The 17,671-nt window shown below is 36.6% G+C and overlaps 1 protein-coding gene across 1 annotated transcript in view; it reads right to left on the bottom strand.

Moving 5' to 3' along the window:
• Nucleotides 1-416: 416 nt before the first annotated feature.
• The window catches only part of SLC24A4 (solute carrier family 24 member 4), a gene marked incomplete at both ends in the record, with an annotated part of 118,048 nt that continues 100,793 nt past the window's right edge, over nt 417-17,671 (bottom strand). Inside the window, 7 exons of the mRNA XM_083379491.1 lie at nt 417-569; nt 2,627-2,692; nt 5,356-5,468; nt 6,425-6,539; nt 8,740-8,906; nt 13,337-13,472; nt 14,936-15,105. Coding sequence (XP_083235617.1) covers nt 417-569; nt 2,627-2,692; nt 5,356-5,468; nt 6,425-6,539; nt 8,740-8,906; nt 13,337-13,472; nt 14,936-15,105 — 920 coding nt within the window. The remainder of the gene's footprint in view (nt 570-2,626; nt 2,693-5,355; nt 5,469-6,424; nt 6,540-8,739; nt 8,907-13,336; nt 13,473-14,935; nt 15,106-17,671) is intronic.

The raw sequence follows: 17,671 nt of genomic DNA on the forward strand, positions 1-17,671 counted from the left end.
AATGAGCCAAAGTAGAATCTTGAATCTAGTCTCTTTTCCTCTTCTTTGAAGACCCATCTGCCATCAAATGGAAAATGTGTTTCCATGGCAGACTTGATGTCAGTTTGATATTGATGGTGCTTGAACCAGAGCAGAAACTGAAATGGGGCACCATCCTTTAAAATCTCATACAAAGCTGCATGAGGTACAGCTGAATGAGGGTACCTGAAGAAGAAAGAGGAGGAGGAGGAACAGATGACAAAGCTTTACTAGTCTTGAGCTTGTGTATTGTCAAAGAAATATGTTCTTTCCTCCCAGGTAAATTGCTTCTAGATTAATGAAGCAGGGGAGACATTGAGTTTTGGAGTTGAAATGTAAAAATGTCTCCTGACATTTATAGCAAAATAGATCCAAATGGCATGTATTGGCTTTACTTCTCAGTCATCTTCTCGGCACATTGGGAAGTTGACAAAAGTGAAGACATTAAACTCTATCAGTACTGAGAAACACAAGAAAATGGCATAGAGGGTGAGCACATAGATGCCCAATTTCTTATCAAGTTTCCATTTATTTAAGTGGATCCCGCCAACCTGTAAAAACATGGGGAATGAATTATTTAATATTGAAGGCAATATATATGCTGTAGGCTAAAAAAAGCACTTTAAATGAGAACTTCAAAAATCATACAAGGAAACTAATTTCCATGACTTTTACAACTGGAGAAACTCTAAATCCTATAATACAAAATGTCTGTGGAGGAGTTACTAGAAAGTCTATAGAAGGAAATGAGTGTTTTATGATTCACATATTTAATGGATTTTTTTTAATTAGGTGACAATCCAGCATGTTGCTTTAAGTGTTGTACAAATATCAAGAAATAAGCCTCCTGGGATGCTTCATGGATTTCAATTAAGAGTTAGTATAAAAAATTGCTAAGCTACCTGAACAAACTAAGAGTTCCAACTGTTGTATTATACCCGTATCTAGCTTCATTCTATCATCTCTGTTTTTTTAATTCCTCAAACTTTTAATTTTATTCCATCCTTTTCCCCACTTTATCTGTTTCTGCAGGTTCTTCTTGAGGACCACCCAGAGGACCCTTGAGGACCACCCGGAGGCTTCAACTGGTGCAGAATGCGGCCGCGCGAGTTGTGATGGGGGCCTCCCGATACTCCCATGTAACACCTCTACTCCGCGAGCTGCATTGGCTTCCGGTTGCCCTTCGGGTGAGATTCAAGGTGCTGGTGATGACCTATAAAGCCCTAAATGGCTTGGGTCCTGGATATTTGAGGGAACACCTCCTGCCAGCATCAAACTCCCTTCGTCCAGTGCGCTCACACAGGGAGGGTCTTCTCAGGGTGCCGCCGGTAAAAGATTGCCGGCGGATAACACCCAGGAGGAGGGCCTTCTCTGTGGGCGCGCCTGCCCTCTGGAACCAGCTGCCCGTGGAGCTTAGGACTGCCCCTGACCTTCGTTCATTCCGCCGGGACCTGAAGACCTGGCTCTTTGAGCTCTCCGGCTCAGGCTGAGAATTTTTAACTGAGGTTTTTAGTTAAGGGATAATTTAATCTTTTTAAATTGTTTTTTAACTTTTGTATTTTGTACTGTTTGATTTTAAATACCCTGTAAACCGCCCTGAGTCCTTCGGGAAAGGGCGGTATATAAATTTAATAAAATTAAAATTAAAAATTAAATATACATACTGGACCTCAGTTTAGAGGATACAATAGCCTCATTTATTGTCTGTTAAACTGAGGATCAATCTTAGATGAACTGTATAGAATTAAAAATTATTATTCTCTTAAATATTCTTCTAAATATGAATAATTTTTATTGCCAGCTTATGAAAAAGAGATTGGACAACCAGTCTGGGATCGTATGAGATTTCCTGCTCAAGCCGGGGGTTGGGACTACAAGACCTCCAAGGTCCCTTCCAATTTTTCTATGTTCTGGTGAGAGAGAAGTTTCCTGTGGATGGGCTCCAGAATGAGTCTGAAAGCTTGGAGGACTAAATCTTTGGTCCTGGTGACCGACCCAGATTGGATCCTGAGGATGTGATTGCTAAATGTTGTCTGGTAAATCCAGGAATTCCAGAAATTCTGGCCCCATTTATGTCACTTAAGTAATTTCTCAAATGACATACATTGATAGGATGACATAAATTCAGGTTCAACAGACAGCATATCATCTGAATGTACTGTTAAACCAAGGTTTTATTTAATACATGCTTTTTAATGCACATGGTTTTTAATGCACATATTTTTGCAAGTGTTAAAGTAATTCATTTTTCCAATCAAAGCTATTTTTGTAAATTATTGTTACAAATGTAAGTTTTTAAATAGTATTCCCAGAGATGCTTTTTCAAGAGGCAACAGGACTTTCTTGTTTTTCTTTGAAGACGTTTTGCTTGTCATCCAAGAAGCTTCTTCAGCTCTTCAGTCAGACCAGGATGACTGAGAATCTCCATAGACCGTTTTAAATAGTACAACTCATTTGTAAAGTCTATTAAATAGATACGTTGACTAAATAATAGTAGTACATTTTGCATGGCAAACATAAGTTAACTATTAAATAAATATCCCATCTCTAGATATGTTGTATTAATATGACTGGATGCAGAAATAAATTAATTCATCAGTTCACTTACGGTAAGAGCTACAGACCCCAGGAGAAGCACAACAGAATAAAGTAGTCCTTTGCTGTTTATCTTAACCTATGAAAGTCAGAAAAGATAGATTTAAAATACTTGTCACATTTTAAGAATATAATTATTAGAAAACTGCTGTTTCTATATAAAGGGGGATTGTAAAAACAATACTCATGATTTCATCTCCAATTAAGTCAACAGGCAATGTCTTACAAAGGACCTTTGCCTTTCCTTACAGAAGGAAACAGAGGTTTAATTTTGCAAAATACTAGCTTCCAATAGGTTTACTTCAGAGGGAAGATTCATTCAGAAATCCAAAATGCAAAGAAAACAATTGAATATTTTTGAAGGGAGCACATTGGTTATAATACATTAATAACATTAGAGAGAACAATGATAGTCAAAGGTAAAGAATTAGTATAACTGTATAACTATAACAGTGCAAAGAAATAGAAGAAAACAATAGAATAGGGAGGACCAGAGATCTCTTCAAGAAAATTGGAGAGATGAAGGGAACGTTTCATGCAAAAATGGGCATGATAAAGGACCAAAATGGCAGGGACCTAACAAAGGCAGAAGAGGTTAAGAAGAGGTAGAAAACTTACACAGAAGAACTGTACAAGAATGATCTTAGCATCCCAGATAACCATGATGAGGTGGTCACTGACCTTGAGCCAGACATCCTAGAATGTGAAGTGAAGTAGGCCTTAGGAAAGCTGAGCAAAACAAAGCTAGTGGAGGTGACAGTATTCCAGATGAGCTATTCAAAATCTTAAAAGACGATGCAGTTAAAGTGCTACGCTCAATTTGCCAGCAAATTTGGAAAACTCAACAGTGGCCACAGGATTGGAAAAGATCAGTTTACATTCCAATTCCAAACAAAGGCAGTGCCAAAGAAAGTTCAAACTATCGCACCATTGCACTCATTTCACATACTACTAAAGTTATACTTAAAATCCTACAAGCTAGACTCCAGCAGTATGTGGATTGAGAACTACCAGAAGTACAGGCAGGATTTCGAAGAGGCAGAGGAACTAGAGATCAAATTGCCAACATACGCTGGATCATGGAGAAAGCTAGGGAGTTCCAGAAAAACATCTATTTCTGCTTCATTGACTATGCTAAAGCATTTGATTGTGTGGATCACAACAAACTGTGGCAAGTTCTTAAAGAGATGGGAGTACCAGACCATCTTATTTGTCTCTTGAGAAACCTATATGTGGGTCAAGAAGCAACAGTGAGAACTGGACACGGTACCACTGATTGGTTCAAAATTGGGAAAGGAGTCTGGCAAGACTGTGTACTGTCACCCTGCCTGTTTAACTTATATGCAGAGCACATCATAAGAAAGGCAGGGCTATATGAATCAAAAGTTGGAATTAAGATTGCCGGGAGAAATATCAACAACCTAAGATATGCAGATGATACCACTCTAATGGCAGAAGTGAAGAGGAACTAAAGAGCCTCTTGTTGCGGGTGAAGAAGGAGAGTGCAAAAGTACATTAAGAAAACCAAGATCATCGCATCTGGCCCTCTTAATTCCAGGCAAATAGATGAGGAAGAAATGGAGGTAGTGACAGATTTTATTTTCCTGGGCTCCAAGATCACCGCAGACAGGGACTGCAGCCACGAAATTAAAAGACGCTTGCTCCTGGGGAGGAAAGCCATGCAAATCTAGACAGCACACTAAAAAGCAGAGACATCACCCTGCCAACAAAAGTGCGTATAGTCAAGGCTATGGTCTTCCCAGTTGCAATGTATGGCTGTGAAAGTTGGACCATAAGAAAGGCTGAGCGCCAAAGAATTGAGGCCTTTGAACTATGGTGCTGGAGAAGTCTCCTGCTAGTCCCTTGGACTGCAAGGTAATGAAACTGGTCAGTCCTAGAGGAGATCAACCCTGACTGCTCTTTAGAAGGCCAGATCCTGAAGTTGAAATTCAAATACTTTGGCCACCTAATGAGAAGGAAGGACTCACTGGAGAAGAGCCTAATGCTGGGAAAGGTTGAGGGCAAGAGAAAAAGGGGACGACAGAGAATGAGGTGACTGGATGGAGTCACTGAAGCAGTAGGCGTGAGCCTAAATGCACTCCAGAAGATGGTAGAGGACAGGAAGACCTGGAGGAACATTCTCCATGGTGTCGCGATGGGTCAAACATGACTTCGCAACTAACAACAACAACATAACTATAACTATACCTACTGGCAGTTGAGGAGGCCTTAAGAGACATAGTAACAAAAGAACAAGAAACAATTAAGAGATTTCGTGAGATAGTATTGGTTCCTTCTGGAGGCCCCTGAGAAATCTAAAACACACTGCAGAAATATATGTGTACTATACATGCTTCTGAGGTGTTCTGCCATCTTATTTCAGGGTCAGCTGTAAGCTTGGTGGAGAAAGAGGTATGTATGCTGGAGAAACAGTTTTATGAAATTTTTGCTTATAGATTTGCCTGAAAATCTCAATATTTAGGGTACTTTTTCTGAATAAGGCCATGATACAATTGGCACAATTCCAATATGGTCTTATTTCAATTTACAGCATAATTGACCATCCTGGCCAAAGTCTAGTTCAGATGTCTGGGACCTCTTGTCCTAACTCACAATGCATCCACAACTAATAAAGCTGGGGAAAGCTGATTTCAACTGAACCATACGAAAACAATTGTTTTCTTCAATCATATTTTCTGTGACAAAAACTTTGAAAAGATTTATTTACATCTGGATACATACGTATGAGCCATAATGAACCACCATAGTCTGTAAGCCCCATGGTATTCCAAGACCCACAAGAATGTCAAACACATTGCTTCCAATTGTATTGGACACTGCCATGTCACCTAATCCTGAAAAATAAACATGTCACAATTCAAACCATTTTGATTCATAGAATGATTTATTTTACAGCAAGCAAGAAGCAGAGAGAATACGTAAGCTTTCTTCCTCTACCAAGAGGCTTCATCTAGAGGTAATGGGTGTAGACAATAAATTGGCCAGGAATCCCTACAATAATTCTTCACAGAACAAATTATTTTGATTGAGGGAGAGAAAAAGCAAGTTTAGGTATAAATGGGTTTAAAAGTACCGGTATGTTATAATCCTGAGACATTCAAAGAAATCTCATAATGTAGCTTGATAAAATTAGTTCTATTCAGCATGCTGAGGCTTAGATTCCCACAGAGAACAAGGGGGCTCTTCCAACATTATGAAATTCTGTGTGGATTCCTACATAGAACGACACACCCCTTCCAATGTAATGATTCAATGAATTCTAATAATTTCTGTGGGGAATTTTTTTTTTTTACAAATCTCAAATTTGACTGTTTATTGGTAAAGCCCCAATACAGATGCATTTAAAGAAAAAAAATGGATAAAATCTAGTCTATTTTAACTCTTGAGACTGGAATAACAAGTTGATGGTGAGTTGGAGATTGCAGCATTGATAAATTAATCAAACCCATAAATGGATTAAATTTTCATGAAAGCATAAAACAGAGATTCCTGATTATTGAAGGACAGCTCCACAGTTTATTTTTACTGAAATATTTTTAAATATCTGAGATTTAATCAATTGAATCAAGACAAGATTAATTAAATTGAAATAAAACACCCTTTGTTTATATATTACATATGTGTATGTTTAAAGTAATATTTTTTAAAAAGCTAAATGTCTTCAAAGAAAAACAAGAAAGTCCAGTTGCCTCCTGAAAAAGCACCTTTGGGACAACCATGACCTGGATGACTGAGAATCTTCATAGACAAAACAAGCACAGCATTTATCTGAAATGAGTGCAGGCCTTACCTTGTCTTGCTACTATTAAACTGGCCATGCAGTCTGGTACACTAGTCCCTGCAGCTAGGAAAGTAATGCCCATGATAACATCAGGAATCCCTAGAGTGTAACCAATCACTGTTACCTGTGCAACAAAGGAAAACAGGTTATTCAAAACAATAGAACATCCTGACTCTTAGACCTTCTTTTAACTGCTTGAGCAAGTGGGTGTTAAATGAACCAAGCTAATAAACACAAGAATTTCTAAGCTACAACAAATTAGCAGCCATAAACTATGTAGAACAGATTCTTAAATCTAACATCTTTTATACATGTTGGATTTCAACTCATACTCACAAAGGTCATGCCTGCTAGCTGTGACAGCAGCTCTAGACCAATATCTTGAAGATGCCACACTACAGAAGGCCAATCCTAGGACACAATAAAAATGCTTTGCAGCTTCTAGGGATAATCTGTTTTGTGTATGTATTGATGTGTTGTCCAGACTGCCATCTTGGAATTGTCATGTAATTCTCTTTTTTTTACATTAATTTTTATTATGTTTATATTTACAGGGTGTTTTTATGTTCTTTATTTCGGGAGCTGCCCAGAGTCGTTTGGAATCAAGCAACATCAAAATCAAAATATTGCTAAGCACATTGGTTTGTGCTTAAAATTGTAAGCCGCCCTGAGTCTTCGGAGAAGGGCGGGATATAAATGGGATTAAAAAAAATCAAATCAATAAAAAATAAGGAGAAAAAAAACTGAGGTTTTCTTTTCTTTCCTGTTTCACTTTTCCTTTTCATTGTCCAGTGACTATTCATATTTGGAATGCATAAACTCTGCATGATCACAATCTTTACCTAGTTATGTCCAAACTGGTTCCCCTGGAAGTTCAAAATTTCAAACTATTTATTTTCAAGTAATGTTAGTTATATCTAAACTGGTTCCACTGGAATTTCAAAATTTCAAACTATTTATCTTCAAGTAATTTTTTTTTCTCCTGCACGCAGCAGAAACCTAAAGAAAGCATACTTAATGTACAAGACTAGTAAAATTTGAGTTCAAGTCCACACTTTGTCATGAAGTTCACAGGGTTGACTTAATCAGATTAATCCCAATATTACGTCCAAATTTACCTCATGGGATTTACTGCTTTGAGAATTAAATTAGCAAGAGATGCTCGTGTATGCTGTCCTGTGTTTCTTGGATTAAAACAGGATCCATGAATTGGTGCTAATTGTGAGTAATATGACACAACTTTTCTGATTGGGTGCTCCATGGGACCATGTTTGGACTCTAATTCTAAGAATTCCTAACAGCATGATAGATAGATAACCTTTATTGTCATTTTTTACTGTGGGCAGACTGGTACACATTAAAAATAAAATTTTGCTGCTTGCTCTCAAAAGTGTGCACATAGATAATACACATTTAAACATGCTATATACAACATATATATAAACCTACACCCCTACATATAAATAACATATAAATATTAATCACTATTCATCTTGAATATATAGCGGAAGGGGGAAGCTTTAGAGTTCACAAGGTTAATACTGTATGGAACAAAACTGTGACTGAATCTGGATGTTCTGCTTCGGATACCACGGAGCCTCCTCCCAGAAGGTAACAAGGAAAACAGGATGTGTAGTGTCCCAGACAATCTTGCAGATCCTGCTCAAACAATGCTTATATGCTATGTCCTGGATGGAAGGGAAGGAACTGTCATAATCTTTTCTGCCCTCCTCACCACTCTCTGCACCGCAATAACTGGGCTTTTCTAGAATTTGTAAATCTAGCATACCTATAGGACACCAAATTGAGATTAGGACTGGATGAAATGTCAAATAGTAATCCAATGAATAATCACACCACCAACTCTGAGAAAAGAAGAATCTCCACTTGTCCTTGGCTGAAACCAAAATGTGGCACTGTGACACAAGATTTATTTTTCCTAGTTATTGAAAAAGAAGCTAATCGGGACAATGCTGCGAGTTGATTAACACATTGTCTTAACAGGCTCCAGAAGGCTAGTTGAATTGGAAGGCAAGATATGACATTTTCCAGTAACATAAATATTTGCTAGGTGTGTTAGAAAAATGAAGGAACAAAGGATGAAAAAAAAGTAAAAAAAGAGGAGGTTACATTTTAAGTATCACAATTATTCCTTTAAAATAAAATAATTATTTGAATACTGATATTGCACACATCAAACATTTCCTTTGCTGTCTTTCAATTAGATTTAAATAGTAATGTTCATTACTATTGCCTTTTTTTCTCCCTAACTTCATAAAAAAATGTAATCTTAATCACCCCCTCATATCTTTGCAATCACTCACCATCCACACCATAAAGTAGGAAAACATAGCAATCCATAATGTGGAAAAGAAAAATGTCACCATGAAAAATTTTTCCCAGCGTGGCTTGCTGCAGTTTGGGATGGTGAAAAAGAGGAGAAATATCAGTGGCCAGGATAGGATCCATTTGATTTTTTCCATTTTTCCTTCTGGAGAGCAAAAGAAAAGAAAAGGGAACAAGTTTATTGATGTACATTGCTGTACTGTTATGTACTAGAGCACATTAGAAGGAAATAAAGCCAATATTATAGTTGCACATTTTAGTAGAGAGGAAGGTAGAGGAAGAAAGGGAACCCAAATTCTATTCCCAATTTAGTGGAGAGGAACAGCACGTCTGAATTGTGCTACATTCATTGCTCTTGTTTCTCAGAAGAACAGCAGTACTTGAAGCAAGGACATCTTGAAAAGCATTCCCAAGATGGTTGGGATTACAGGTAGTCCTCGATTTATGACCACAATTGAGCCCAAAATTTCTCTTGCTAAGTGAGACATTTGTTAAGTGAGTTTTATCCCATTTTATGACTTTTGTTGAAACCATTGTCAAGTGAATCACTGCAGCTGTTAAATTAGTAATACAGTTGTTAAGTGAATTTGGCTTCCCCATTGACTTTGCTTGTCAGAAGACCATAAAAGATGATTGTCAACTTCTGAAATGAACCTGGCTGAAGCCACCTTTGTCATTCTTAGTTGCCACACAGGTTGGGAGGAGGGGGGAAGGAAAGCAAAACTATAGCTAGACTAAACACGGAGCGGTCCTGTGAGAACCAAGATCATTCCCACAGGTGCTGAAAGTCGGAGAGAAGGAGTGTCACAGAGCCCACCAATTGCCCTCATTGAGTAGCGGTGATTTTAATGGCCTAGTGGGGGGATGGGAAGTGTTACATTTAGTTACATTAAATCCGTGTGAGAATTTTAGAGTTGGCTTCACTTATGATTGTGCCGATATTGTGTATCCAATAAACATGTTCTTTGAGGAACCTTCAAGCCTTGGAGTTCTGATTTGGCTCATTAGTCAGAACCTTGACAGTGAAGGTTCATTAGTCGGAACCTTGACAGTGATCTCATAACCCCATAACGTCATAAATATGAGTCAGTTGCCAAGCGACTAAATTTTGATCACATGGCTATGGGGATGCTGCAAAGGTTGTAAGTGTGAAAAACAGTCATAAGTCACCTGTGTAACTTCGAACAGTCACTTAATGAACTGTTATAAGCAACGAAGGAAAAACTTTCATTGTAGGATTGGTAGGATTTTGCTATAATTTGCAGGCTCTTCAAGGCAAAGTAAAACCATCTAATTAATGAACAAATATATCTTTTACTGATTAACTTCATGCATAGACTGAGGTCCTTTTTTTCAAGAAATGCCTCAGTTTGCCATTGCTCGGGAAGTAGCATTGCTCTGAGATTGCTCCATGAAGCAAAGTTGTTGCATTCATTACAATGCACAGTCAGTTGCCAACAGAGGTTGCTACATGTACACATTGTATCTGTGCTGGACCAGTATATATTCAGCTGCTCCATTTTATATCTAGTTTAGGAATTAAGAACTGTGTTAGTGTATTCAGCATTTACAGAGTTAAACGTTATTTCCTCAAGAGTTGCCTTATGGGAATTGTAGTCTAGCTGTATAGTGAATACCATGCTTTCTAGTTAAGTGGGTGGAGGTTAAAGTTTTATGGCAGGACTTCAGGGCTGTTTGCCAGGTGGGTAACTACTTCTTTGTCTAACCAACACCCGTGACTACAGCTGTAACCTCCAGTTTAGCTGGAATGGGGAATCACTCTCTTTTTTACCTACGGAAATGAACAGATGCCAGCATTTCATATGTTGTGATGACCAGATGTTTCCTGCAAAATGTGAGTCTTTGCTTAAAGCTTCTGGACAATAAAGGTGTCTGTTATGCAATCAATTTTTGTTGAGAAAAACTTTATGATTTCTGGAGCTAAAGAAGCATTTTTGGTTCTTTTCCAAGTAATGGAAGAGTCCCATAGCATTGGCATGAAACATTTCAACAAGGCAAACAGGATAAGAAAGATAAGATTGACCTCCCCCCACCCCATTACAGAAAATACCTCTTCAAGATAAATTGTGGCCACTACTTTCTACAGTATAGTCTGCTGTTCAGTTCTTCCCCAGCTTGTGCATTTATGTTAACCAGATTTTATTTTATTTTATTTTTTTAAAAATTTATTTATTTATTGAAGCATGAAGCAGAATGTTTTCCATCACTAAAAACAACCCATAACAACAAAGTTAAAATAAGAGAAAATGAATAATAAATGGTTCTCATTTCAGGAAAGAAACACTGGGGCAATCTTCAGTATACAACTAAGAGTGTATTAATTCTAATTTACCACTGCACTCCCAGCAATGATCAACAAGAGACCATAAAATGAACAGAGCGCTGTTTCCAGGCTAGATAGCCATTGCCTTACTTGGATTTGTCTAAATTGACATAAATTGGATCTAAAAGGAAATACAGAAAATATAAGATCACAATAGCTTTGGTAAAAGAAAAGCTGCTGGTTCTTTTTAGATCTTTCCTAACATCAATGTGCTTCTGCTAAGGAATAAGAAATATAGCTGGGTTACCCACTATATCTTTTCCTAGACAGATTCCTAGGTATACTCTGAAACTTTAGTACCAAGCTATGATCAATATTTCAAGCTGTCATTTCTAACTTGAGACTGCAGCATTTTATAAATCAATAGATAGACCAAAATTATCCAGAAAGCAGATTGGAGTCACTTTATAAGCAACAGAAATGTCCTAAGAAATGTCCTCATATTCTCTTCAAATTCCTAGCACTTTCTAAATTGTTCAAATCAAGCACTGAAGAATAAATAGCATTTACAAAGATGCCATATAAATGTTTTCTTCATATTAACTTGTACTTGTTAGTCCTCGGATTCTTCAATGTCCAATTTAAGGATGGGGATGATTATTTTATAAAAGTCAGTACCATCCAGATGATTCAATTCTACTTTTCACAGACATGGAGCAATTACATACAAACCTTGAAACAAAGTCCCTTTATTAGAGGAAGAACTAAAGCACAAACCCACCTTTTCTCTTTTCCAATCATGGTCTGATCAGGAAATAATGTAAATCTTAATCCATAGCCACAGTACTGCACTAGTGAAAAGTTTTCAGAAGCGTATGTATATGTGTATGTGTGTACAGGGCTTTTTTTCTCACAGAACACTCAGAACGGAGTTCCGGCACCTTTTTTGGATGGAACCTTGTAGGGTAGGCAAGGTGGGTTGTATGACATGTGTGAGTTCTGGCACCTTTTTCTTTTACAAAAAAAGCACTGTGTGTGTATATGTATATATGTATAATAGTCAGTATTTAGTATATGATATAATATCAGATCATCAGATCAGTTACATTATGTTAGAATTGTATGGATTTTTATAAGCAGTCTATATGCTTTTCAATAATTGTCTTGCAAACTTTGAGAAATGCACAATCCCAAAAACAGCTTTGTTTCTCAAGCTTTCCTAATCATTTCCAATTGCTGTCATGAATTGAGGGACGTTTGCCACAAGCAGCCTCTCAAAATCTGGACTGCAGCCTCCAGATAATTTTGCCATTCTTTATGTTCCCACCAAATTAAAATGTCTATTCTGGCAGAGGAAAATTGTTGAATATATGGGAAATAGCTCTCTGAATTCCATTAAATCAAAACAGCCACTTATCTAGCCTCTTTCCCAGACCTATATTCTATTATAGCCTAAAGTTTAACGGCTGCTCTTGAATGTGGTCAGTGATACAAAAATTATCAAAATGAAGATAAAAAACAACATTTAAAAAAACACGCTGAAAATCTAATAAAAATAGGCTAGCAGTATAAACCAGCAACTATATTCATATTTTAGTCTACTACACTTTCTGAAAAGAGCAAGACAGAAAAAAAATCAAAATTTTGCCTGCTTTTAGGTTGGGAAATTGGGAAAAATGCAATGAAATAAAGAGTCAGATATGAACAGAGCAAGTTGCCAAAGCTATGTATCAATCAAGGACTAAACATCTGCCAAAACTACAGTGGGATTTTGAATGTTGCAAGCAATTACTTTCAATCTTAAAGTGCTGCAGAATGTTTGATTTTTTCCCCCCTGCCACTATACTGCAGTGATTTACTTTTTGGGTCTACATAACATTTTATAGCGGGAGGTTACACTAACTCAGGGGTAGGCAACCTTGGCTCTTTTATGACTTGTGGACTTCAACTCCCAGAATTCCTGAGCCAGCTGAAGTCCACAAGTCATAAAAGAGCCAAGGTTGCCTACCCCTGCACTAGCTCACAGCAAGCTGAAGAGTTGAAGACCATATATCTTAATGTTGCTGAGGGTTTGGAAACACTGTTCTAGAAGACTCAAGAAATTATTCCACAGGTCAGATTTCTTCTAAAACAGTGTTTCTTCAACTTGTCAGCTTTCAGGTTTGTAGACTTCAGAATTCCCAAGCCCTTACAGAAAAAAAAAATGGGTTTCTTCAAAGCCCTTATCCTTTGGCAGATTTTTCCTAGAGAAATTTTCTTGTTTATTCCAGAGTGTGCCTTGAATATTTTACCTGGTGGTGAAAATGGAGACAGGGCAATGTGTATTGCTTCTTCTTGGTTGTCAGCATGGATGGCCCCATTTTCAATATTCTCATGTCTTCCATTCTGAATCAACTGGCCATTGGAAGAATGAATCAGACGCTGACGCTAAAATGTACAGAAAAAAGCCCAATGACTGCAAGAGCATACTGCTCCTTAGACACCTGGATGTGGTTGATTTATTTATTTATTTACTTGGGCTTTTAAATTCTAAGAAGCTAATATTCTCAATTATTATTTGTTGTTACATTAACCAGGAGACTAGAATGAAGTTGCATAGTAATAGTTTGGCTGCCAAGGTACTAGCTCTGTTGTAGAAAATGCTCATGCGCTTCCCATGGTGCATCACAAGAGGGCGAGTTGTCTTCGCACCAAAAAAAAAGACAAGCAGCTGTTCCGGCAGGGTCATCCAAGGCTTCCTCCCTCTACCTGAACTGCCCTGAAAATGAGCACTGCACCTAGGAAGGTTCAGAGTGCATGCATCTGACTGCCTGCATAGAGCACCAACTTGCCCCTCCCCCCGAAATGGTACCTATTTTATCTACTTGCATAGAACATGCTTTCAAACTGTTGGGTAGGCAGAAGCTGAGGTGAGCGACGGGAGCTCACCCTGACATGCAGTGTTAGGACTCGAACCACTAGAGCAGAAACCATCTCCAGCACCATTAAGCCACTATGTTCTCAACTAAAATACTTAAAAGTTTAAACAAGTCAGAGTAATAGAAACAGTCTGCTTGGTGCCCTTTAACCAATCAGAGGAACAGTTAAGGAACAGTTAAATCATATTCTTCATCTGTTCCTAAAAGTCCTACAGAAGAGTCAAATCTTGACCATCTTCTGAAATACCAACAGATATGAAATTATCCTTATTAACTATGCTTGGTATACTTACATTAATTAAATGAAAGCTAAATACTATTTTTATCCCACATCTCCTATTATTTTTTAAAGTAAGGCTGCCATTCTGGGACCAAATAGGTTCCTTTACTCAAGAAAAGTTGCATATTTTTATTTTAAAGCATTTTAAATTGATAGCCGTCACCATATTCTCAGGCAGAGACATTCATATAATAAATGTGCATTGTGTGAAAAAAGAGAAACTTCCTGAAATTAACTAGGCTTGTAAATCACAACTAACTGAACTCCTATATATTTCAGTAGTATGTCCTTTTAGTAAGTCATCTTTGAAAAATATTTTCCCATCAACCAGCATAAGGATTTTTTTCTTTTTTTTAATAGTTTCAATTTACTAATGGCTTCAATTTATAAACTGAAATTTTCAATAAATTTTATTGAAATGCACATGTCAATTTTATTTACTTGAATTTAATTTTAATTTCAATTGTAATATAATTCAATTATAAATATTTTCTATGAATAATTCATAAAATATTTCAATTTGTAAATTGAAATATAAATACATATTAATTTTTGAGAGCTCCGAATGTCTTACACTATAAAGTAATTACTTTAAGAACAGAACATAGTAAGAATTACTATGTATAGGGCTCATAAAAAATAATTGAGTAAGCTAGACAACATTTTAATTATTTTCTCCACTGTGGACTCACCTCATTAATAATTAACCTGCTTGCCATCCGTAGTCTAGTTCTTGGCCCAAATTTATTGGTAATCATTATTCGCAAGCCAGCTTCAGGGAAACGATATTTCGGAGGACTGGAACAAATAATCTCATCGACCATCACCACAGAATTGCGTCCATGCTCTTGTATTCCTTTCACTAGTGACCACAATGCCAATTAATAATTCTAATTTTCTATACTTTTGCCCACATTTGTTTATAAAATGCTTCTTTTGAGTAACTCAGAGAGTATGTAATCCAATGCTTCAGAACTAATAAACCATTCAATTTCTCATCTGTAGCCAAAATAGGATCCGTGCCAAATAGGACATTTTGCTATATTTATCCATTTATTTTATACTGGCTTTATGAGGAAATAAACTGCTTTCCTCTTAGGCTCTGATCCTCACTCATGAATCTTCTTGCTTTATGTTTCAAGTGTAGTATTATTACAGTGATTATATCTCTCTGTATATATATATATACACAGTTCCCTTAAATTTATTAAAATGTAATGTTTCTTCCTGATAATCAAATAAACAGATTCATTAAACTTTCAGGTTATATTTAAAAGAAAACTGTCTGTTCTTAGAACATGTGAAACTAGTTTAACAAAAGTTAGCTTTAATAAATTTGTGACAATGTACTGTAACTAGAAGACAGTACCTGCCTGATTATGACCGATGTACTTAAAGCTAAGTAAGGTCAGACCTGATTAATATTTGGAAGAAGATACCAGGAAAAAAAACCCTACAAAGAAGGCAATAAGAACTACTTCCTTACTATTAACCAGAAAATTACTTTATACTGTACTAACTTCTGTTCTAGACCAAAAGATATAACATGCAGTTGTGAGTATTAGTAAAAGGGAACAACAATCAATGCACATAAACAAACAAATGCTACCAGCTAGAAACAGCAAGCACAATAAGGCTGAGCAGATACGAGACATATGTGTTAGAATACACATTGCAATTAAGTTAAATAAAATATTAACTAGTGCGAGAAATATATGGGCAGTTGTGTGCCAGCTAAGGAGCAATGTTATTCTCTATTGCCCTGGTTACTCAGCAGCAATGCTGCACACAATCAGTTTATTTATGTTAAGAAGAAAAGAATTAGTTTGTTAAAACCAACCAACCATTAGTACATAATATTCAATTTGAAGGCATGAAAGTCCGAGGAAAACATTCATTCAAGCCACACAATTAAAGATGATTCTCCAGAAAAACCTCACACATGACAACTGCAAGTCTGTGATTTCAAAAGAAAAGACAGAAAAGGTAATCAAGGAAAAAGCTTAAAATTATTATTTTCTTTTGGGCTATGCATTATGATTAGAACAATGTTTTCCACACATTTACCATGGCTGAGTTCTGATGGCAGTCTCCTGCTGTTGCAATGAGATTCAGGATTGGGCTGGACAACTAAGCAGGGAAGATTCCAGAAGATCACATTCATTTTTGATTGTATATAACCAATTAACTAATTTACACTTGCAGGGTAATGAATATGAAAAAATGGACTTTAGCAACCTGAGGATGAAAAATCTGTGAACTGTTGTGGGCAGACAATTCACTATATAAGCCATAATTACATAATTGCTAGTATAGTAGGAAACAGACTAAAGTTTTCACCTTCCCATTTCCCCAGCTCACCCTTAAAAGAGTGCCTTTAGAATGATGGCATTGATGCTATGATTTGTAAACAAGTTGACATACGTACAGGAAAATGTTAATATATGCAGGAATCAAAAGCTTTTTTTGGCCAGCCTCTTTTGGTCTAGTTAACAATAACACCTGCCATTAAAAGATGCTCTATGGTTGGAAATGACCACTACCCATTTATACGTAGAAACAGATATTCCAATTATGGAAACGTTCCAAAACTATACATATTTTTTGCTTTAATAATTATACAGTGGCTTTTGACTGTGTATAATCTGACAGTAGATAAATCACTGTGGATAAAACATGGGCGTACTGGACAAATTCACCAACCTACTGAAGAAGCCACAGTTCAAATGAATAACAGAGCAATGAAATGATTGAAAATTGGAAGAGGGCTATATTTTATTTACTGAACTTCTCTGCAGAATAGTGCTTGAGAAAAATGCTGGATTAGAAGACAAACATTTGTTAAGTGGGAGGAGGCAAGAAACAACAAGAATATTAATCTCTATATATGAACTTGTTATAGGCATTTATAAGATAAAACATTTAAAATTGCTGGAGAAACATCAACAATTTGAATATGCCGATGACACCACTTTGATGGCTGGAAATAAAGAAAACTAAACATGGCTTCACCTTATTGAAGATAGAAAAGAGTGTAAAACCTGATCTTCTCAATATTACAAAAGCCACTAAGAGTAAGTCAGTGTACAAATGTCAATCTAGTGTAAAAATGGTTGTTGTAATAATTTACTTTTCTAGATCCCAAAATTCACAGGGATACTAGTAGAAACCATGAAATAAGGAGTTGCTTGCTACTTTAAAGAAAGACTGCTACAGCTAGAGAAACATATTAAAATATTGAGATACTACTCTAACAACAAAGCTGTATAATTCAAGGGCACCATTTCCCAGTTGCAGCATACTGCCATGAAACCTGGAATATCAAAAAAGCTAAATGAAGAAAATAGATGTTTTTGAACTATGGTGTGAAAACAATAGCTGAGAATCCCTGGACTCTTAAGAAGTAATTCATAACTAGATGTTATGGA

This window comes from Vipera ursinii (assembly GCF_947247035.1).
Source record: "Vipera ursinii genome assembly, chromosome: 1".
NCBI classification, from domain to species: Eukaryota; Metazoa; Chordata; class Lepidosauria; order Squamata; family Viperidae; genus Vipera; species Vipera ursinii.